The sequence below is a fragment of the Podarcis raffonei genome, chromosome 8, assembly GCF_027172205.1.
Source record: "Podarcis raffonei isolate rPodRaf1 chromosome 8, rPodRaf1.pri, whole genome shotgun sequence".
Classification (NCBI taxonomy): domain Eukaryota; kingdom Metazoa; phylum Chordata; class Lepidosauria; order Squamata; family Lacertidae; genus Podarcis; species Podarcis raffonei.
Window position 1 is genome coordinate 14,507,198 of NC_070609.1, and position 23,257 is coordinate 14,530,454.

Here is a 23,257-nt window from a genome sequence, read left to right on the forward strand (position 1 = left end):
TCACACAGGAGAGTCCTCCTGGGCAGCAGAGCGCAGCTGTCCCTGTGAGGCTTCAGGCCCTGCCCTGGGCCAGGTAGATGGTAAGCGGCAAGAGCAGGGCCCTCAGACACTCACACAGGAGAGTCCTCCTGGGCAGCAGAGCGCCGCAGTCCCTGTGAGGCTTCCCAGACCTGCTGAAAGAGGCGGTCATTAAACCGCTTCTTAAAAAAACATCTTTAGACCCAGCCAATTTGGCCAACTATCGCCCAGTCTCAAATTTACCATTCTTGGGCAAGGTGATTGAGCGGGTGGTTGCCAAACAACTCCAAGCACGCCTGGAGGATGCGGACCATTTGGATCCCTTCCAATCAGGATTCAGGCCTCACCATGGGACTGAAACTGCCTTGGTCGTGCTGGTTGATGATCTCCGGCGGGCTAGGGACAAAGGTGCGAGCTGTTTCCTAGTTCTGCTGGATCTCTCAGCGGCCTTTGACACCATCGACCATAACATCCTTCTGGACCGTCTAGAGGGGCTGGGAGCTGGGGGCACTGTTATACGGTGGTTCCGCTCCTTTCTCCTGGGCCATGTCCATAAAGTGGTGGTGGGGGATGAGTGTTCAGACCCCTGGGCTCTCACTTGTGGGGTGCCTCAGGGTTCCGTCCTCTCCCCCATGCTTTTTAATATCTATATGAAGCTGCTGGGAGAGATCATCAGGGGGTTTGGGCTGGGTGTTCATCAGTATGCAGATGACACCCAGCTCTACCTCTCCTTTAAATCAGAACCAGTGAAGGCGGTGAAGGTCCTGTGTGAGTGCCTGGAGGCTGTTGGAGGATGGATGGCAGCTAACAGATTGAGGTTGAATCCTGACAAGACAGAAGTACTGTTTTTGGGGGACAGGGGGCGGGTGGGTGTGGGGGATTCCCTGGTCCTGAATGGGGTAACTGTGCCCCTGAAGGACCAGGTGCGCAGCCTGGGAGTCATTTTGGACTCATAGCTGTCCATGGAGGCACAGGTTAATTCTGTGTCCAGGGCAGCTGTCTACCAGTTCCACCTGGTACGCAGGCTAAGACCCTACCTGCCCGCGGACTGTCTTGCCAGAGTGGTGCATGCTCTAGTTATCTCCTGCTTGGACTACTGCAACGCGCTCTACGTGGGGCTACCTTTGAAGGTGACCCAGAAACTGCAATTAATCCAGAATGCGGCAGCTAGACTGGTGACTGGGAGTGGCCGCCGAGACCACATAACACCGGTTCTGAGAGATCAGCACAATTCAAAGTGTTGGTGCTGACCTTTAAAGCCCTAAATGGCCTCAGTCCTGTATACCTGAAGGAGCGTCTCCACCCCCATTGTTCAGCCCGGACACTGAGATCCAGCGCCGAGGGCCTCCTAGCGGTTCCCTCATTGCGAGAAGTAAGGTTACAGGGAACCAGGCAGAGGGCCGTCTCGGTAGTGGTGCCTGCCCTGTGGAACGCCCTCCCAGCAGATGTCAAAGCAATAAACAACTATTTTACTTTTAAAAGACAACTGAAGGCAGCCCTCTTTAGGGAAGTTTTTAATGTCTGATGCTGTACTGTTTTTAATATTCAGTTGGAAGCCGCCCAGAGTGGCTGGGGAAACCCAGCCAGATGGGCCAGGTATAAATAATAAATTATTATTATTATTATTATTATTATTATTATTATTATTATTATTATTATTAGATTCTAAGAGGGGACAAAGCTCCCGAAACCTGGAAAGATGCATTTATCACTCTGATTCCAAAAACAGATCAAGATAGATCCGATGTAAAAAAATTGTAGACCAATCTCATTACTTAATGTGGATTATAAAATCTTTGCAAACATTTTGGCCAATAGATTAAAAAAGGTTCTATCAAATTATATACATAAGGACCAGGCAGGATTTCTGCCTGGGAGACATATGAAAGATAACATTAGAAATATAATTGATATAATAGAAAGGTTGGAAACGAAAAGAAATTGTAAAGCAATGTTAATGTTTATTGATGCTGAAAAGGCCTTTGATAATGTTTCTTGGTTATTTATGATGAAAAATCTAGAAAGAATTGAGGTTGGCCAGGAATTTTTAAATGGTATTAATGCGATCTATTTTGAACAAAAAGCAAAAATCATAGTTAATAATGTGGTCTCAGAGGAAATCAAAATTGAGAAAGGAACCAGGCAAGGGTGCCCGCTTTCCCCTCTGCTATTTATTTCTGTTCTGGAGGTTTTGTTAAACATGTTGAGGAAAGAGGAGGAGGTTAAAGGCATTGTAGTAGGATCCAAGCAATATAAATTAAAAGCCTTTGCTGATGATTTGGTTTTAACTTTACAAGATCCAGAAACCAGTGCAGTGAAAGCACTGGAGCTGATTCAAGAGTTTGGGCAGGTAGCAGGATTTAAATTAAACAAGAGCAAAACCAAAGTTTTAGGGGGGGAAACTTAGATAATGACAAAAGAAAAAACCTTTTTGAAAGGACAGGCCTTGTTTCGGTGAAAAAAAGTTAAATATTTGGGTGTGAATTTATCGGTAAAGAATTTGAATCTTTACAAAGATAACTATGAAAAATTATGGAATGAAATCAAGAGAGATCTTGAGGTATGGTCAAATCTAAAACTCTCATTGATGGGCCGAATATCGGTGGTTAAGATGAATGTATTGCCGAAGATGTTGTTCTTATTTCAAGTTTTACCAATCCTTGATAATGTCAAATGTTTTAAAGAATGGCAGAAGGTATTGTCTAAATTTATCTGGCAGGGGGAAAAACCTAGAATTAAATATAAATTACTTACAGATATAAAAGAAAGAGGGGGCTTTTCCCTGCCAGATTTGAAGATATACTTTGAAGCTGCTGCATTCTGTTGGATCAAGGATTGGATTCAATTAGAGAATGATGATGTGTTAGACTTGGAGGGACTGGATAATCGATTTGGATGGCATGCATATCTATGGTATGACAAGGTAAAGGCCCACAGGGGTTTTAAGAATCATGTAATTAGAAAGACATTATACAATGTATGGACTAGATACAAAGATCTCTTAGTAAGAAAAACACCAAAATGGATTTCACCAATGGAAGCACAGGCCCCAAAAAAGTTAAATATGGAAAAGAAATGGTTGAGGTATTCAGATTTGTTGTTAGAGAATCAGGAAGGTTTTAAATTAAAACCATTTGAACAAATTAAAGATAAAGTGAATTGGTTGTAATATTATCAAATTAACGAATTATATAAGATGGATAAGAGAAATGGTTTTGCAACAGAAAAAACCAAATTGGAAACGGAGTTGTTAGATACTAATGATAAGAATATGTCTAAAATGTACAGTTTGTTGTTGGAGTGGCATACAAAGGATGAACAAGTTAAATCGGTCATGATTGATTGGGCAAGGGATGTGGGACATAATATAATGATGGAGGACTGGGAGAGGCTATGGAGGAAAGGGGTTAAGTTCACTGCATGTACGATGTTAAAGGAAAACATTATGAAGATGATGTATAGATGGTACTTGACCCCTGTAAAATTAGCAAAGATTTATCACAAAAGTGATAATCTTTGTTGGAAATGTAAAGAAAAAGAAGGTACTTTTTTCCATATGTGGTGGACTTGTCCCAAGGTGAAAGACTTCTGGGAGAAGATTTATAATGAACTGAAAAAAATGTTGAAATATACATTTATTAAGAAACCAGAGGCCTTTCTCCTTGGAATAACAGGTTTAGAATTGCCCAAGAAAGATGTTAAATTAATTTGGTCATGTGGCAGGATTTAGATTAAATAATCTAAAAACTAAGGTTTTAGAGAAGAATTTAACATCAATGGAAAAAGAAAGGTTTCAGAATGAAACAGGTTTAACTGTGGTTAAGAAAGTGAAATACCTTGGGATTAATATGACTGCGAAAAATCTGAATCTTTTTAAAGATAATTATGAGAAATGCTGGTCAGAAGTTAGAAAAGATTTAGAAATTTGGTCTAAATTGAAGCTTTCCTTGTTGGGTCGAATTGCAGCTATAAAGCTGAATGTCTTGCCAAAAATGTTATTTTTGTTTCAGACTTTGCAGATTGTGGACAAGATGGATTGTTTCAAGAAGTGGCAGAGAGATATTTCCAAATTTGTCTGGCAGGGCAAAAAACCCAGAATAAAATTTAAAATATTAACCGATGCAAAGGAAAGAGGTGGGTTTGCCCTGCCAGACATTAAACTTTACTATGAATCAGCAGCATTCTGCTGGTTGAAGGACTGGCTGCTTCTTGAGAACACAGACATTTTGGATCTGGAAGGTTGTAACAACGTTTTTGGGTGGCATGCATATTTGTGGTACGACAAGGTTAAGGCACATAAAGCATTTAAAAACCATATTGTCAGGAAAGCATTGTTTAATGTCTGGATAAGATACAAAGACTTACTGGAAAATAAAACCCCAAGGTTCCCGAACACGGGGTGAGCTCCCGTTGCTCTGTCCCAGCTCCTGCCAACCTAGCAGTTCAAAAGCACACCAGTGCAAGTAGATAAATAGGTACTGCTGTGGTGGGAAGGTAAACAGTATTTCTGTGTGCTCTGGTTTCCGTCACGGTGTCCCGTTGCACCAGAAGCAGTTTAGTCATGCTGGCTACATGACCCAGAAACCTATCTGTGGAGAAACGCTGACTCCCTTGGTCTGAAAGAGAGATGAGCGCCACAACCCCATAGTTGCCTTTGACTGGACTTAACCGTCCAGGGATTTTTTACCTTTCTTCCCCAGAAGATACAGCCTCAGACTCTGGCTTATCTGATGGTTGCCTGGCTTCCAACTCTTCCTCTCTTCCTTTTGAGAACAAACAGATTACTCCCTGGGAAGGTGGGGTGGGTGGGCTGTCCTCTCTAAACCCAAACAGACAGCTCGCATCTGCAGAGTTAGACCTTTGCTAACTCAGCTCAATTTCTGAGGGGGGCTGTGTTCCTGACAGCCCCTATGGATTCAGCCACCTAAGATGGTCACCACACCTTGCCCCATGGGTGGGACCATCCTGCACCTTGATATGCCAAACTATACATTCAGCACCCTCACTATGTAACCTGCATCACAAATACCAAATGGGGGAAAGCATTTACAGTTCTGTGACTCCAGTGTATGAAGTCTGTCATAGTTGAAGGATGCTATCGCCGGATTCCCTCTGTAGAAAAAGTTTGCCTACATGGAGATAAGGTTCCTAAATATTTACCCATCTACTTGCTTGTTTGTCCTATCTATGAAGATGTAAGAGAAGGTTTGTTCAAATATTTAAACCTCCCAAATGAGAGATGGAATAGGTATATGATAAACTTTTTATTAAGGGACAAGTGCCCATACACCTCTGAAAAAGTGGTCTGTTCTGCCTTTACAGTGACGATTATAAGGAGAGAAATTTTATGTTTTATGTATTTTAGAATTTTGAAATTGCTTCAGCTAAACCCATAAATAATAATTGTATTTGCATCTGAAACAGAACTAAGAACCAAAATTTTATTTCCCATAACCATTTATTATGTTTTGTAATGATCACAATGAAAATTTAACTATTTGTTAATGATGCAATAAAGGGTTCTTTGTATCGATACAGGCTTCTTAGAATTCACAATCGCCACATTTTGACCCATTTTTCTCTTCCCCTGGCTTCCCTTTACCTCCACCAAATACAAAAAAGAAAGAACCACAGACCCTGAGTCCTGGATTTCACCACTAGGCCTCCAATTTCCCCTCATTGCCATGGATTTTGCAATACATGGATTTTGCAACAAGGGGGAGGTCTACACTGTCCTATTTACCCTTCATGTTCAGGCTGGTGTGAGATTCCTGAAGCATTATAACATCTTTTTTGGGTAAGGAAAAGGATAAATCCCCCAGTTCCAAACATTCTTCTGTTTTTCCGGACGGCACAAAAATCTGTTGTTCCACAACCTTGGAACGTGAAATCGTGTCGTTTAGTAAAACCTGGGGGGAAAGAAAACAAATATTGACATAAGGCCTTTACTCAGGGATTAGAAGATTCTGTCTGTGATAGTGAATGATAATTTTAATTAGTTAGTTTTAAAATGTGTATATTTAAAAAATCTGAAAAATTTCATAATTTCATTGGAACATGAATATACAAAATTTTCAACATCAGAAGTTAAGGTAAAAAAATAACTCATATGTAATTCAGAATTGCCATTATACCCAAAGGAGTCTCAAGACACAAAGATTATTAATAAACAGGTTATATTTATAAAATATAATGAAAGTAGAGGATCTGAAAACAGGCCTAATTAACTAGATTAAACTGGTCAAATTCTAGTGTGCAGCTGAGTACCAATAAAATGGGAGGAATTCTATCCCTTCCATCTCCTGGGCATGTTAAAAGCCACATGCTGTGGCCACACAACAAGATTTGAAAACAACACTCCCTCCCTGGTGTGGGAGTCTTGAGTGTTTGAACCTGGCGTGAGTCAACAGCCACGCACACAAAAAAGCTGGAGGTGCACTCCAATGTCTCTCAGGACAGTTGGATGCCCACTGAGGCTTCCTCATTGCCCCACTGTGATCTAAGCATCCAGAGAATCCTCCTTTTATTTTACGAGTTTCATGTTAAACACAGCTAACATGAAGTAGGTGAAAAGGGGGGACTGCAAAAGCCAATTAGGAACTCCTCTCAGAATTCTTACTCAGCCATTAGAAGAGAAATTTGCACAGCCCAGGCTATAAAGGGCAGGAGAAGGATAAGAAGAAAGAATGTAGGGCAGAAGCAGCTCGAAGGGCCTTGATTCTGCCTCTTCCTTTATGGGGCAAATCAACCCAGATTCCCTTCCCCCGTTCATTCCAAATACCCTCTTCTTTTCAGAAAGGAGGGATTTGGCAAATTTGTCTTGTCTCCAAACAGCATTATTCCTCAAAACTATGTTGATAGGGAGATATCCATCTAAGGCTGGATCTAGACACATCAAAAAAGCCATTCAGTTAAATGCATTGCAAACTTCATACAAGCAAATGCGATTGACCAAAGACGGGATTCCATCATGCCATCTGGTGTCACAGTGTTATAAAAAATATAAAGTGCTATATCTTTACTAATGTAGCTAAATCATGACATCAGCAAAATGATGTATTCTTGTGGAACTGAGTATATCCTCCCTCTCTTTGTCCTCCTAAATACATTTGGGAAGATAAAGAACACATACAGGCAGAAGAGAGAGGAAATCCTGTTGTACAACTGTAAGTCCTTGCACTAATGGCTGAGTTAGCCAGATACTGCTCATTGTTACAGAATTTAAGGAAACTTATTACATGCCTTTTACATAATAAATATGCTTTTTGAGCAAGAGGGACACATTTTCCCCTGGACTGCAACCCAATGGTGGAGAGATCCAGAAGCAACTGAGGTGAAGCAATGAATGCACTTTTTACTTTTGTTCAGAAGGGTGTTTTATATACACATCTCTCTCTGAATCCTCCTTCTGGACAAGCGAGGCATTATGAGAGTTAAAGTACACATTCCAGGTAGGCAAAACACTAAGGAAGGTTGCAGAGTGGGGCCAGTGAGAGATGTGGTCCCTCTCACATTTTTAGTAATATGCAAGGGAAAGGGAAGACGGGGGGAGGGAGAATAGGAGAACAGGAGGGAGTTTGCATGACCCAGCCAATGACTAGGCCCTTCCCCCCTGTCTGAGTAGCAATGTTACCTATCTGAAGAGCTCCTTTAAAAACAACACACTGGGTCTCATTCTCAAGGCAGTTGATGGTCTTCTGACTTTTACACTGTGTGGTTCCTTTGGAGAAGCAGGCTGGGCATTTCAGGCCATTTTCAGCCAGCACGTTGCGATCAGGAACTGCCAAAATCAAAAGTATAGTGAGCATATTAATGGTTTTATCTGTTTTTGTATCTGTATATTATTGTAATTCACCCAAGGGCTTTACAGTTTTGGTGGGGCACCAGCAAGTATTATTTTGAAAATAAGATTATCTAGACCCAGTCTGGGTTAAGGATTGGCATTGGGACAGATTCAGGAGAGAGGCCTGGTTGGAAAGGGAACCCATCCCTTCTCAGGCAGAGATGTAGCTGCCCAGTAGGTCCCTCTTCTTCACAGTTTCTCCTCATGCCTGCTTCTTCATCCTGCCTTCCTCTCCACCCCTTGAGAGGTCCTGATAGTGCTGAATGGCTCGACCCATATAGCCATCTGGGGCTGCTCACCCCTTTTGAATGAGGCCCAGGTCCTCTGAGTACTGCTGATTGACTACGTATCCAGCCTTTGGCCAAATCCAATGCAAAGCCCTAACATGTTGTGGATTTTAAAATTATACAGAAACTTACGGCTGAGAGTTGCATTGTTACACAGTTCAGTGTTGCAGCAGTGCTTCTTCATCTCAAAGAATTTACCGTCCCCTGCAGTGAAGCTGTAATTGCCTGAGAAACAATGGTCGGATGTCGTGCATTTATTCAAAAGTTGCACTTGGAGTACCACTATGAAAAAGAAATTGAAAGAAATATCTAGATCTGGGGAAAATATTCATGACTATTGCTCCTAAGGTACATTCATTGTAATAATTCCAATTTTCTTTGATGTCTGAATCAGGACCTTTTCAAAGTAACAATATGGAAAGTATTATTAAATTTGGCAATCTAAAGTGAGGTGCTGTTTGTTTCTTTGTTTAAATGTGTGTGCACTGCTATAACAAAAAGGAAAAAATATCAAAATATTTTCCAGTAATAATACATAAAAGATACAAGAAAAACCACATTAAAAGTAAATCAATAGATATCAATTAACCAGTGTGGAAAGATCTATTCTTAATGATCTGCATAGCCCAGGTGGAACAGAATAGTTTTCTGCAGGCATTTATGAGTTCAGCTCTCTGCCACAAGTAGTAGTCTCTTGCCTCCATAATCCATAGGACCAACCTCTTTTTTATGTTTGCAATTAATTTGTATAATGCTTTAAATTTGGAATGTATGCAGAACTTCATTTCACATCAAAATTCTAGCACGAGGACTCATGCCTTCTCCTATACATCTGACAATACATGTGCCATACACTGCATTCTCTCTGCTAGTCGATCATAACAGTTTGCAGGGTGGGGGGAAATGCTTCCCTGAACTCCTGTTGCCCAGTGCAAGAAACTTGGCAAGACATTGCATTGCACCAGCCTTACTGCCCATTTGCCCCTCTCCCTCCAAGAATGTACCAGTGATGTTGGAACAGATCCCACCCAGATGTTGGAACCATCCCACCCAGGATTGCCCCAAGGCATTTTGGCGCCTCAGACAAACCAGAAATGGCACCCATTTCCTTCTAGGTAGAAGGGGTGGGTGAATCAGGATCAAGCAAGGGGATCAAAACAACCTTAACCAATGGTTGAAGTATGAAAGAAGTTCATCAGGTTGGAGGGGCCCACACTGAATCAAGCTGGGTAACGGAAACCCTTTTTAATAGGTGAACTGCAAGAATATTTCCGTAATGATGGTTCCTTCCTAATCATTTCATCACTGAGAGTTATTTCAAAATTTCTTGAGGGGGGAGGGGGAGCCATGAAAGTGTGAAGCACCTTCGTTTCCCATCCCAATTGCTCAGCTTTTTTTATAGATCTGTGAAAGGAGTCCCAATTTCAATGTCATTTATGGCAACGGGGATATTCATGTTATATTCTAGGCTTATTGTCTAGTTTGATAACCAAAACTAAATTGGAGTTCATTATTCATTTCATGTTGATGCAAATCAAGTTCCCTAAGCTTGGAGATAAGCGCCCAGATTCAGCCATTGGTTGTGATCAGGTGATGTTATATTCCCCATTTTCATATGCAAGCTATTGCTTACTTCAGGATTGGGAAGCTATGATCCTCCAGATGTTGTTGGACTACATCTCCCATCATCCCTGACTGATGGCCAGGCTAGCTGAGGCTGATGGGAGTTCTAATTCATCTATAGCTGAAGTGCTACAGCTTCCTAAACTCACTTTTTTCATGGGTGAGTTGCCCTACCATAGACTTCTATATGCTGTAGAACCCTAATCTAATCCAACAGCAAAAGACAAAAAGGCAGGAAAATCTTACTTATATTTGTACGCAGAACACTGGCAACACAGGAATCTTCCTTGGAGTCACAAGTTGTTTTAAGATAGCTATTGTAGGTCATTCCAGTCTTGTTATAAGTAAATCTGCATTTCAGAGGTAATACTGAAGACAGAAGCAAAAGTTTACTTCATGGATTATTATTATTATTATCATTATCATTATTATTAGTTGATTTTGCAGTTTGCTTAATGAGACTAAGAAGAGGAGGTGATAGTAAATTAAAAGGGGTTCAATTTTAAAAGCATTTTAACAGAATAAAATAAAAGGAAAGGAAATGAGTAAAACACTCATTAATTAAAACTCTTGAAGCCATTGCCGACAACACTAGTTTACAGAAGAAGTAGAAGCTGTAAAGAGACAGTCTACTTAGGTCTCATTCCAGTGAGGAAGGGAGAGATTCTTCTAGTAAGAGAAGACTCCCAAACCAGTGAAACCTTGGAGTGCCTCAGGAGCAGGGTTGTCTAGGGGTGTGTAACTGACAGAAAGTACCACCTTGTTAAGAACCAAAGTATTAAGTGTGAAACAACTGAGAAAACCTTGAAGTGAAATAACATTGTAAACTGAAGAATCCTAAGTTTTATCGACTCGTGTCATGAACTTTCTTATTAAATAAAATTGTTATTGTTAATTTGAACAAATCCTGCCCGAGACTCCTAATTATTAAGTTTTACTTCACGCAAATCCCCTACAAAATAATCTGAGGTAAACTGTGGAAATCCATGGGATTGGTTTTCTGTGAGTTGTGTGCACTATACTTAAGTGAGAGGACGGGCCCAACGGTGCCAGAGGGAAAAGGGTCGTCGGGTCCATCATAATGACATCACAAGAAATATTCATGACTTAACTCTCTGCTACTTTCTCTTGGTAACCCTGCCCTCCTTGCTCTCTGGGGTGTTGATCTGCACTTCTAATTCCCCTTCTCTCCCAAGCTGCAAGTTATTTTCAGTGTCCTCCAAAGGTAATTAAATGTTTCCCAACTTACCTGGAGAAAGCAGGACCAAGAGGAGGCTTGCGCTCAGGAGTGCCTTCATCATTCTGGAAAGATTAGAAGACTCAGAGCAGAGATGAATCAACAAGTGAATTGGTGCAGGTAGAGGCTTACCTGGAGTTATTTATAGGCCATGGTCTCATGTCGCAGGCAACACTTCGGAACAAATGGTTCAGTGAGGATAAAAAGGAACATACTGAATGGTTCAGTGAGGATAAAGAGGAACATACTGAAATTCAAAGCTCTGTGTAGGAATTGTCTATGATCTCATTAGTTGTTAATAGACACTTCTAAGATTTATTTTTCGATATAGATAATTTACAATTTACAATGTCAATGATGAAGGCATTCAAGAAAGCAATTTAGAGCCAAATAGGCAAGGGCAAAAGCCCTGAAGCCACCTACAAAATAGCCCCTCAAAATGGCCTCCATCTAAGGATTCCTCTTAATAGTAATAATACTAATTTTATTATTACTACTCCCCACCCTATCTGACTGGGTTACCCCAGCCACTCTGGGTGCCTTCAAGCATATACAGAAACATAATACAACATCAAACATTTAAGATCTCTCTACACAGGACTGCCTTCAGATGTATTCCAAAAGTTCTATAGTTACTTATCTCCTTGACATCTAATAGGAGGTCATTCCATAGTGTGGGTACCACTTCCAAGAAGGCCCTCTGCCTGGTTTCCTCTATCTTCACTTCTCACAGTGAGAAAACCTCCAGAAGGCCCTCAGAGCTAGATCTCAGTGTTTGGGCTGAATTGGGAGTGGGGTAGAGATGCTCCTTCAGGAAAAGCCTGGATACCAGATCCATTCCAGGAAGGCTGGAAAGTGTGGAATGGGCTGTGGATGCAATGGAGACTTTAAGCAGTAAAACTGATCCTGCTGTCTTCGACGTGGTTTCCAGAGGGTGAAAAGAATGAAGTGAGACCTCAGGAGTTGAATGTGCCAATGGCCGAGTGTGCCAGGTATGAATCAGCCACTTACACAACTACGAGGAAGGTCTCAATTGGAGCCAGCAATGGCCATGGAGCTTTCTCTGTTAGGGAGCTACACAAACATGGCTATTCTCTCTTTTTTAAAAAAAGAAAAGAAAATCTTTTTTCTTCAATTTTACACGATTCATTTGAATGCAAACATTAGTGACAATCATCAACATTTAGGATTCTCTCCATCCCTCCATGGTTTCCATTTTCAAATACTTTCTACTGCATCATATATTTTCTCTATTTTTCTTAAAATAATCCATTTTTAGCTTAGCTTTTAGTACATTGCAAGCGTTACTCAAATCCTGTCAAATTTTTAGTTCTTTACAGTGTTCTCCTAAGTAAATTGTATATTTTTTTCCATTCCTTATTAAAGTGACTATGTCCTGGTTTCTGATTTCCCTGGTCATTTTCGCCATTTTGGCGTTGTCCATCATCTACATCAACCATTCACGTCTGGTCAGGACTTTGTCTTTTTTCCATCTTTGGGCCAGTAGTATCCACGCTGTTGTCCTCGCATACATAATCTGCTACTTTGGCATCTCTACATCTGAAATTCCTAGTAAAAAAGCTTCTCCCCCCAAAAAAACGTTTTTTTAAACATTTCTTCTGCTCATTATATATATTTCCCAGAATGTTTTTGTTATCTTGCCCATCTACCACATGTGGTAGAACGTGCCTTCCTTCTCTGTACACTTCCAATATACATTTGAAGTGTCGGACACGACTAAACAACAAGTTCTATATATCTTTGCTAATTTTGTAGGTGTTACATCATTTTCATATAGTTCTCCTTCAATGCACAGCATGCTGTAAATTTTAAGTCCTCCCTCCATAACTTTTCCCAAGATGAAAATTGAATATTGTGCCCGATATCTTTTCCCCATTGTATCATTACCGATTTAACTTCCTCATCTTTAGTATGCCATTCTAGCAACAACTTATACATTTTGGTAAGTAACTTCACATTGCATTCCAGTAAATCTTTTTTTTTTTAATAAATTTTTTATTCATTTTCCAACATATATTATAACACATTACAAACAACAATACAAAAACAAACAAACATATAAACATGTATAATTTCATAACCTTTTTTCCTTATACCCAATTTCGACGACTTCCCCATGCCTCCCTTTTCTGCATCCCTGTTTTAAACTTTTTCAGCAACCCCTGATCTCAATTACTTATAATTCACTTTCTTTAACCTTTTTCTCTTACCCAATCATTTATCGCTGCAAATCTGCTTTACCTTACCCATGACATTTTAACACTCAATAATTTTACAACAGTTCTTAAGATAAAGTTTAAATTTCTTCCAATCTTCTTCTACCGTCTCTTTCCCTTGGTCACGGATTCTGCCCGTCATCTCAGCCAGTCCCATATAGTCAATCACCTTCGTCTGCCACTCTTCCAGCGTGGGTAGTTCTTGTGTCTTCCAATACTTTGCTAGAAGAACTCTTGCTGCTGTTGTAGCATACATAAAAAACGTCCTATCTTTCTTTGACACCAATTGGCCTACCATGCCCAGGAGAAAAGCCTCTGGTTTCTTATGAAAGGTACACTTAAGCACCTTCTTAATTTCATTATAGATCATTTCCCAGAAGGCCTTAATCCTTGGGCACGTCCACCAAAGGTGATAGAAAGTACCTTCAGTTTCATTACATTTCCAGCATTTATTATTGGGCAAATGATAGATTTTTGCAAGCTTGACTGGGGTCATGTACCACCTACAAATCATTTTCATAATATTCTCTCTTAAGGCATTACATGCCGTAAACTTTATACCGGTGGTCCATAACTGTTCCCAGTCAGCAAACATAATGTCATGACCAATATCTTGTGCCCATTTAATCATAGCTGATTTAACCGTTTCATCCTGTGTATTCCATTTCAACAGCAAGTTGTACATTCTTGACAAGTTCTTAGTATTGGGTTCTAACAATTCTGTTTCTAATTTTGATCTTTCCACCTGGAAGCCAATTTTCCTGTCCTGTTTGAATACTTCATTTATCTGGTAATAGTGAAGCCAGTCTCTTACTTTGGACTTCAATTTCTCGTAACTCTGTAGTTTCACCTTTCCCCCCTCTTGTTCTATAATTTCCCAATATTTTGGCCATTTGGATTCCATATTAAGTTTTTTCACTTCCTTTGCTTCCATTGGTGACAACCACCTGGGGGTTTTATTTTCCAACAAGTCTTTATACCGAATCCAGACATTATATAGTGCTTTCCTAACAATATGATTCTTGAAACCTTTATGAGTCTTTACCTTGTCATACCATATATATGCATGCCAACCAAACCTGTTATTGAACCCTTCCAAGTCCAAAATGTCTGTGTTCTCAAGAAGTAGCCAGTCTTTCAGCCAGCAAAAAGCCGCTGATTCATAATACAGTTTTAAGTCCGGCAGGGCAAACCCCCCTCTTTCTTTTGCATCAGTTAATATCTTAAATTTTATTCTGGGCATTCCAGTAAATCTTTTTCAAACCTTGAAATTTCCTTACTAAACCCATTTTTCTTATCAATGTTAAAGACATCATTCAATTGATGGTATTGCAACCAATCTGTTACTAAATGTCTTGTATCTTCAAATCTTTTCAACTTTAATTGTTGTTCTATTTCCATTAGCAACTCTTTATACGTTGCCCATTCACTTTTTGCATTAGTTTTTTTCAAGCATATTGCTTCCAGTGAGGAAAGACACCATGGTGTCTTCTGCTCTAACAGGTTTTTATATTCCTCCCATACTGCGAAAATGGATTTCCTTACCAAATGATTTAAAAACCATTTGTGCACTTTAGTCTTCTCATACCAAATAAATGCATGCCATCTAAATCTATTATTATGACCCTCAAGGTCTAAAATATATGTATTAAAAAAATTATCCACTCCCACAGCCAGCAGAGACAGGTTACTTCATAATATAACTTCAAATTTGGCAGTGAAAATCCACCTCTTTCTTTGGCATCTGTTAATAATTTATATTTAATCTTTGGTCCCCCCCCCCGCCAGATAAATCTAGAAAGATATGTTTGCCATCGTTTGAAGTGTTCTGCTCCACTGACTATGGGTATGGTTTGAAATAAAAATAACATTCTTGGCAATACATTCATTTTCATTGCTGAAATTCTTCCCCATAGTGCTAAATTCATCCTTCCCCAAACATCCATATTTTCCTTTATTTCTTTCCATAGTTCCATACATAGTTATCCTTAAAGAAATTTCTGTTCTTAGCTGTCAACCAAACGCCCAAACAGTTCACCTTTTTTTTCCAATTGTCAATTGTGTTGCTAGTTGTAACTCATTTTTATGTTGTTCTGTCATATTTTTAACCAGTACTTTCATTTCATTTTTATTTATCTTAAATCCCGCTACCTCACCAAATTCAGATATTTTATCTAGGACCCTTGGTACATTTGCCAATGGGTCTTCTACGGTCATTACAAGGTCATCTGCAAATGCTCTCAGCTTATATGCTTTGCACTCAACTGTTATACCTTTTATTTCTTCATCAGATCTTATATTTCTCACCAGGGTCTCTAATACTAAAATGAACAGTAATGGTGACAGGGGCCAAACTCTGTCTTGTCCTTTTTGTAATTTTACATTTTCTGATACTACATTATTGACTGTCATCATGCTCTGTTGGTCTGCATAACTTGCGTCAATTCCCCTTAGGAATGATTTTCCAAAATTCATCATCTCCATATTCCCCTCCCCCCATAAAGGTCCATGACACATTATCAAAGTCCTTCTCTGCATCCACAAACATCAAAGCTGCTTGCTTTTCATTCCTGACTTCCAGATACTCTATTGTATCAATTAATTTTCCTTATATTATCCTTCATCTGTCAGCCAGGAAGAAAGCTAGCTTGATCTTGATGAATTAGCTCTTTTACATCCTTCATCCATCAACAGTTGTCCCAGAAAATCCTGTAGTTTTTTAATAATATTTTGCTGATAAATCTGGCCCTGGCAATTTACCTAATTTTGAATGGTTAATTTCTTGTTGCCCTTCCTGTATTATTATTGGTGCATTTAAATAATTGATTTACTCTTTTGGAATCTATGGTAATTTACTGTGCTCTAAATTATCTCCAGTTCTATCTTTATTTTCTTTACTGGCTCGATATAGCTCTATATAATATTTTACAAATTGTTGTCTAATGTCATTCAGGTTATCAATTATTTTTCCTTCTACTTTCAATTTATTTATTGCATTCAATTCATGTTTCTTTTTTAACTGCCAAGCAAGCAGTTTTCCTCATTTGTTCGCTTTTTTTAAAAAAAAAATCTGCCTTAACATTTTAATCTTTCATTCAATTTCTTGGTTCACTAACACCTCTGAATCTTTTCCAGGTTTTTAAATCACTTCTTCCAATATTTCTTTCTTTTTACCCTCTTCAACCTTTTTTTGATAAGCATTTTGTTGAGTAAAAAAACCATCTCATCACTGCCATGGCCATTCTCTCAACCAGTCAAGTGGTTTAATGCTCATCATTAAAGCAGAACAACTAATTTAGTGCTTTGGTTGTTCTACTGCAAACAGAGTGCTTGAATGGTTTGTGATAAGGTTTTTAAATTTCCTCTCACTATGGCTGAGACCGCCAACCATATTCTTCAGTGTGTGGCCGTAGCCCTCATTTGCTACAGACATGTGCCTAAACTGCTAATACTATGACCTCCAAGATCTATGGGAAGTTGCTTGGTCCTTGATGGATAAAGGTATATTCTGAACTAGTGTCTCTGTCTTTGCTCTTATTTGATGTGGGGTCTTAATGAATTGGAAAGAGCAATATACTTTTTTCTGATCTTCCAGGCTGCTAATCAAAGTGCAATGAAAGCCTCAAGGTTCTGCTCAGATGACTGCTGCAGTGGTAGAGCTAGACATAGCTCAGGACTGTTGAAAGGTTCCAGGGACACACTGGTAGACACTGAATAGAAAACAATGAGTCCAAGATCATTACTTAGAGCTAATTAAATCATTTTACAGAACTTCGACCCTCCTTGTTCCAATTGTGTCAGATGGTTAGGACAGAGAGAGATACTTTAACTCAGCTGATCTGTTTGATGATGGCTGCCCTAATCCACATTGTCTTGAATTGAAGCCAGCTCACTGTTTATACCCGTTTGAAATACAATCCTGCATTTTCAAAGAAGAACCCTGGCTGTGCTCTTTTTTGCTCTTCAAGATATGGCAACCCTAACTGGAGGCAGTGATGGCTACCAACTTAGATGACTTAAAAAGAGGATTAGAGAAATAGAGGGCAAAGTTACCCACAAAAGCTATGTTCTACCTCTATTGTCAAAGGAAGTTTGCCTCTGAATTCTTGGTGCCTGCCCCTTCATGGATCATTGCCTTGCCGTGGCAAAGGGGCTTGAATAACTCAGAGAAGCTATGAGCTATGCCGTGCAGGGCCACCCAAGATAAACAGGTCATAGGTGAGAGTTTTGACCAAACATGATCCACCTGGAGCAGGAACCGGTAAGCCACTCCAGTATCCCTGCCAAGAAAACTCCATGGACAAAGACAACAGGCATATAAAAGTTATGACACTGGAAGATGAGCCCTTCAGGTCGGAAAGCGTCCAACATGCTACTGAAAGAAGAGTGGAGGACAAGTACAAGTAGATTCAGAGCTGATGAAGCGGCTGGGCCAAAGCCGAAAGGTTGCTCAGCTGTGGATATGCCTGGAAGCGAAAGGAAAGTCCAATGCTGTAAAGAAAAATATTGCATAGGAACCTGGAATGTAAGTACCATGAACCTAGGTAAGTTGGATGTGGTCAAAAATGACATGGCAAGAATAAATACTGAAATCCTGGGCATCAGTGAACTAAAATGGACGGGAATGGCGAATTCAGTTCGGATGACCATCATATCTACTACTGTGGGCAAGAATCCCGTAAAAGAAATGGAGTGGCCCTCATAGTCAACAAAAGAGTGCCAAGAGCTGTACTGGGATGCAATCTCAAAAATGATAGAATGATCTCGATACGAATCCAAGGCAGACCTTTTAACATCACAGAAATCCAGCTACTCTTTTCCAACAACACAAGAGACGACTCTACACATGGACACTACTAATAACAAGGCCAGTGGAAGTGATGATATTCCAGCTGAACTATTTAAAATTTTAAAAGATACTTTGGCCAACTCATTAGAAGAGAAGACTCCCTGGAAAAGACCCTGATGTTGGGAAAGATGGAGGGCACAAGGAGAAGGGGACGACAGAGGACGAGATGGTTGGACAGTGTTCTCGGAACTACCAGCATGAGTTTGACCAAACTGCAGGAGGCAGTGGAAGACAGAAGTGCCTGCCGTGCTCTGGTCCATGGGGTCACAAAGAGTCGGACATGACTAAACGACTAAACAACACTTGGTGCCTGGGAATTGCTGATGGACAGAATATTGTCAAGTCCAGCTTTCAGGCTTCCCACAGGGATCTGTTGTGATGCTGGACTTGAGGGGTGATTGCCATGATCCAGCACGTTCACCTTTAACTGGTGAGGGATTGAGCAATACCATCATTTCCCACCACCCAAGGTATTTTTTAACCACACACAGCACAGAAGACACAGAGGGCATTCTGCACTAAGCTGTCTATCTTGGGGTGTCCTTCTCTTTGCGTCATGATTTTTGTTAGGACTACTTAGCAGTGCTTATTGGCTTTGGGAAGAAGGGGATAGTACTTAGGACCCTGTCAGAATCCCCACCCCTTCTGCCAGAGGCGTACAAATGCCTCCTTTTGCTGCTTCTTTCAGACCAGAAAGAAGGGGCTTGCCCAACCAATGCACTGTTCCCACACCTCTGTATTGTTTAGCATGGTCAGTAGTCAAAACTATCTGTGCATGGAAGAAACATTTACTCAGGAAAGCCCTCATAAGCAAAGGAGGAATGAACCAACAGATGACCTATGGAACAAGAAGAAGCTGACTTGGAGGGATTTATGGGCCAAGGAAAGGTGACCAAGGATTCCAACTGGGAAGGACTGTTCCAGTGAGGATCAGGAAATTATGGAAATAGAGAGAGCATGCTTTCCCAGAAATCCTATATTTCCATATTGTAAAACAAAGCTCTTATTTCATATTGGATGCAATCTTTTTAAGGAACTCTGTGGAAGTCAGCCAGGTGCCTCTTCCAGTCCAACCACACCTACACTGCCAGTAAATGGGTACTTTAAATAAATGTGTTCCTCCCTTGGGCTTTATGGTAAAACTGAACTGGAAACAACCTAATCCTAATGAGGCACAAAGTAATCAACAATTAGCATGTCACACACATGCTCTTCCCAGAAATCAAGTGAACCTGGAACCTGCTTGTATCCATGGGGCCATTCAAGTTTGTGCCGGCAGTTTTGTAGCTTATCAGTACAGTGGTGCCTCGCAAGAAGAAATTAATTCGTTCTGCGAATTTTTTTGTCTAGCGAATTTTTCGTCTTGCGAAGCACGAAATCCCATAGGAATGCATTGAAAATCAATTAATGCGTTCCTACGGTCAAAAAAAGTCCAAACAAAGCCAAATTTGGTACAACAAGAGTTTATTAAGTGCTCTTTAAAGTCACACATACTGTAAAGAGCATTTCAAAATTCAAACCCAGATTTTTTTTAAAAAAAACAGCAGAGTGGCCCAATGGTCACAGAAAATCATAAAAATGCAGAAAAAAAACACAAGCTTCCAGATTCTTGCAAACCCCTCCCCAACTGTTCCCCCAGCCACCCAGCACACAGAAATTCAAATCCAGAAATTTTTTAAAAAAAACAGCAGAGTGGCCCAATGGTCACAGAAAATCATAAAAATGCAGGGGGAAAAAACAAGCTTCCAGATTCTTGCAAACCCCTCCCCAACTGTTCCCCCAGCCACCCAGCACACAGAAATTCAAATCCAGGATTTTTTTAAAAAAATCAGCAGAGTGCCCCAATGGTCACAAAAAATCATAAAAATGCAGGAAAAAACACACACAAGCTTCCAGATTCTTGCAAACCCCTCCCCAACACCAAGTCCTTGAATTCCAAACACCCCAACCCAAAATCCAACCCCCCAAAAAAAAGTTTTAAAAGCTTAACTTACCAAATGGCTGCAAAAGAAGTTTTGGAAAAGCTTCAAAAATCACCAAAGTCTTTAAAAACCTCAAAAAAGGCTACTATGTACACTGCGTTCTATGAGTTGCTCCTCGAAGTCAAGTTGCAACTCTATTAATGGTGTTAAGAAAAAGGAAACAAACTTGCAAGACGTTTTCGTCTTGCGAAGCAAGCCCATAGGGAAATTCGTCTTGCGAAGCAGCTCAAAAAACGGAAAACCCTTTCGTCCAGCGAGTTTTCCGTCTTGCGAGGCATTCGTCTTGCGGGGCACCACTGTAATTCCACATTACAAGTGTCCTTACATCCCTGCCAAATATTTTAACCATTTACAGTGGTCTTTTAAGTAAATTACAAATTTACTCCAGCCTTTAGTAAATACTTGATCTTCCTGGTTTCGGATCTTCCCCATCAGTTTTGCCATCTCCATATACTCCATCAGTTTCATCTGCCATTCTTCTTTTGTTGGTACTTCTCCTTCCATCCATCACTGGGCTAGCAGCATTCTCACTGCTGTTGTTGCATACATAAAAAGTCTTTTGTCTTCTCTTGGTAACTCTTCACCTGTTATACCTAACAAAAAGGCTTCTGTTATTTTAATGATGGCTCAAGATTCTCAGCCCTCATGCAGAAAAAGTCAAAGCCTGAAATGAATGCTGGGGAAAGGGAGTTCAGTGAGGATGCTGAAGAATGTTAGTAAGTGAAGCGGCCAAACTGTGTGTTGGAGCTTGGGGCGGGGAGGCATCTCCAGCCCTCCTTGCCTTTCATTATATCCTTCCCCCATCCCTTTCTGTTACTCCAAGCCAGAAAAACAGCCTAAGTTTTCCTGCTTGCCACATGCATTAGCTCTCACATTTCCAAGGATCCTGTCCACATCCTTGGGCTATACAAACTGAAAGTTATCGATTATCACTAGCAAGCAGGGGCCAAAGTTGCATCCATATCTGGAAAGTCATATGCAAGATTGGGTCATCTGTTTTACCAGTGCCTGCCTAGGAGGGTTTAAGAAGAGGATATTGGGGACTCAAGTTCAATTTTAACCTAAGGAACTGAAGCCAAACCACTTATAACATGTATTAGCTGTTTTATTTTAAAAGCCTTATGCTATCACTTGAGGCTTGTAGCTCCCAGGCCTCCTTTAATTCTGAGGTGGTATAAGGTCAGGCAATCCATCCTGCTTCTCTTCCCTTCTGGTATGAAAATGTTAAGTAAGTCTTGCCAGAAAGCCAATGGAGAATGAGCAACAGGTATGGGCAAGGTCTGCTAAAATACCTGCCCCCTGCCTCCAATCCTTCCAGCCAAATATATTTATTAGTGAGGGATGGGGTACAAACTTGAGAAGCATCCTTGGCTATCAAGGAAGGCGTTGCATTGCTAAATAGGCCTAGATAAATTAGTTTAGCTTCTCCAGGACATCAGAAATTCTGCTGAAGCAAAGCATAATCTGCATCAGCAAAATTCTTCAGTTTAATCATCAAATTGTAGAGTTGGAAGGGACCCCAAGGGCCATCTAGTCCAACCCCTCAATTCCCCCCCCCCATGGGACTTGACCATGAGATTAAGAGTCTCATGTTCTACTGGCTGAGCTAAAGAAAACCCACATCAGCAATGAAAGCCACAGTTGGATAGACCTAACTGTGGACTAGTCACATTTATGGAAGAGGCTATCAGGGGCTATTAATTCTGAGGGATGTACTATTTCCAGTTGCTGGGGGAAAACAGTTGGAGTGGGCTACTGCCCTCCTGTCATGATAGTCCTGCACCCATGGACATCTGATCAGCCACTCCAAGTAGGATGCTGCTACACTGCAGGGTTCTTCTTGTCTTCTGAAAATGGAGCGTGGGATTTGAAGCAGGTATAAACAACTAGCTGGATTCAGTTCAAGACAACGTGGCCAAGGACAGTCATCACTAAACAGAACAGCTGAGTCAAAGTATCTCTCCCTGTCCCAACAATCTGACATAATTAAAACAAGGAGGGATTAAGTTCCGGAAAATGATTTAATCAGCTCTCAGTGTTGATCTTGGAGTCCTTGTATTCTATTCACTGCATACCAGTGTGTCCCTGACATCTTTCAACAGCCCTGAGCTATGTCTAGTTTGGCAGCTGAGCAGTCACCTGAGCAGTCACCTGAGCAGTACCTTGAGGCTTTCATTGCACTTTGTTCAATATATTGCTCTTTATCCATGAAGGACCCAGCAACTTCCCATAGACTTTGGATGTGACAGTAAAAAAGGAAAAGGTAAAGGAGCCCTGGATGGTTAAGTCCAGTCAAAGGCGACTATGGGGTTGCGGCTCTCATCTCGCTTTTCCACAGACAGCTTTCCAGGTCATGTGGTCAGCGTGACTGAACCACTTCTGATGTAATGGAACACTGTGATGAAAGCAAGAGCCCACAGAAACGCCGTTTAGCTTTCTGTCACAAAGGTTCCTCTTTATCTACTTGCACTAGTATGCTTTCAATCTGCTAGGTTGGAGGAGCTGGGACAGAGCCACATGATTTGTAGCTACTGAGAGTCTTATTCTCCATCAATTTGCCTAATTCCCTTCTAAAGCCATTCAGATTGGTGGCATTCACTATGTCTTGTAGAAAATTCCATAGTTTAATTGTGCTCAGATTTAAGCTTGTAACCAAACAGTGGGAAGAAAATATATTTAAGTGAGAGTCTGGATGGGAGGAAAAGTTGGCCGTGGGAAATGGAGGGTTCACCTCCCCACCTCTTGGAAATAATTAAACCTGTGTTCTGGACAATGGCTTCAAGAATTTTAATTAATGGGTGTTTTATTTTATTTTATTTTATTTTATTTTATTTTATTAAAATGCTTATTAAATTGAACCGCTTTTAATTTAAAATTTTTTATTCACTATCATCTCCTCCGCTGTGTCTCATTAAGCAAACCACAAAACCAAATAATACTGATGTTTAATAATCCACAAAGTAATATTTTGCTCCTGTCCTCAGCATTACCTCTGATGTGCAGATATATCCGAAACAACAATGACACCACATGGCAATTTAAGAAGACGTTGTGACTCCAATAAATATTCCTGTTCTGCCAGTGTTCTGCGTACAAATCTAGGTAAGATTTGCCTTACTTTTTATCTTTTGCTGTTGGATTAGATCCAGGTTAAGATCGTTTAACTTAAGGGTTCTTTTAT

At 40.4% G+C, this 23,257-nt stretch overlaps 1 protein-coding gene across 1 annotated transcript; it reads right to left on the reverse strand.

Moving 5' to 3' along the window:
- Nucleotides 1–5,757: 5,757 nt before the first annotated feature.
- LOC128419206 (uncharacterized) lies at nucleotides 5,758–15,729 on the reverse strand. Its single transcript, XM_053399632.1, has 5 exons — nucleotides 15,402–15,729; nucleotides 11,021–11,140; nucleotides 8,281–8,430; nucleotides 7,652–7,798; nucleotides 5,758–5,927 (listed from the first exon to the last, which is right to left on the reverse strand). Exons 1-5 carry the CDS (start codon nucleotides 15,727–15,729, stop codon nucleotides 5,758–5,760), a joined length of 915 nt encoding a protein of 304 aa, XP_053255607.1.
- Nucleotides 15,730–23,257: the final 7,528 nt, after the last annotated feature.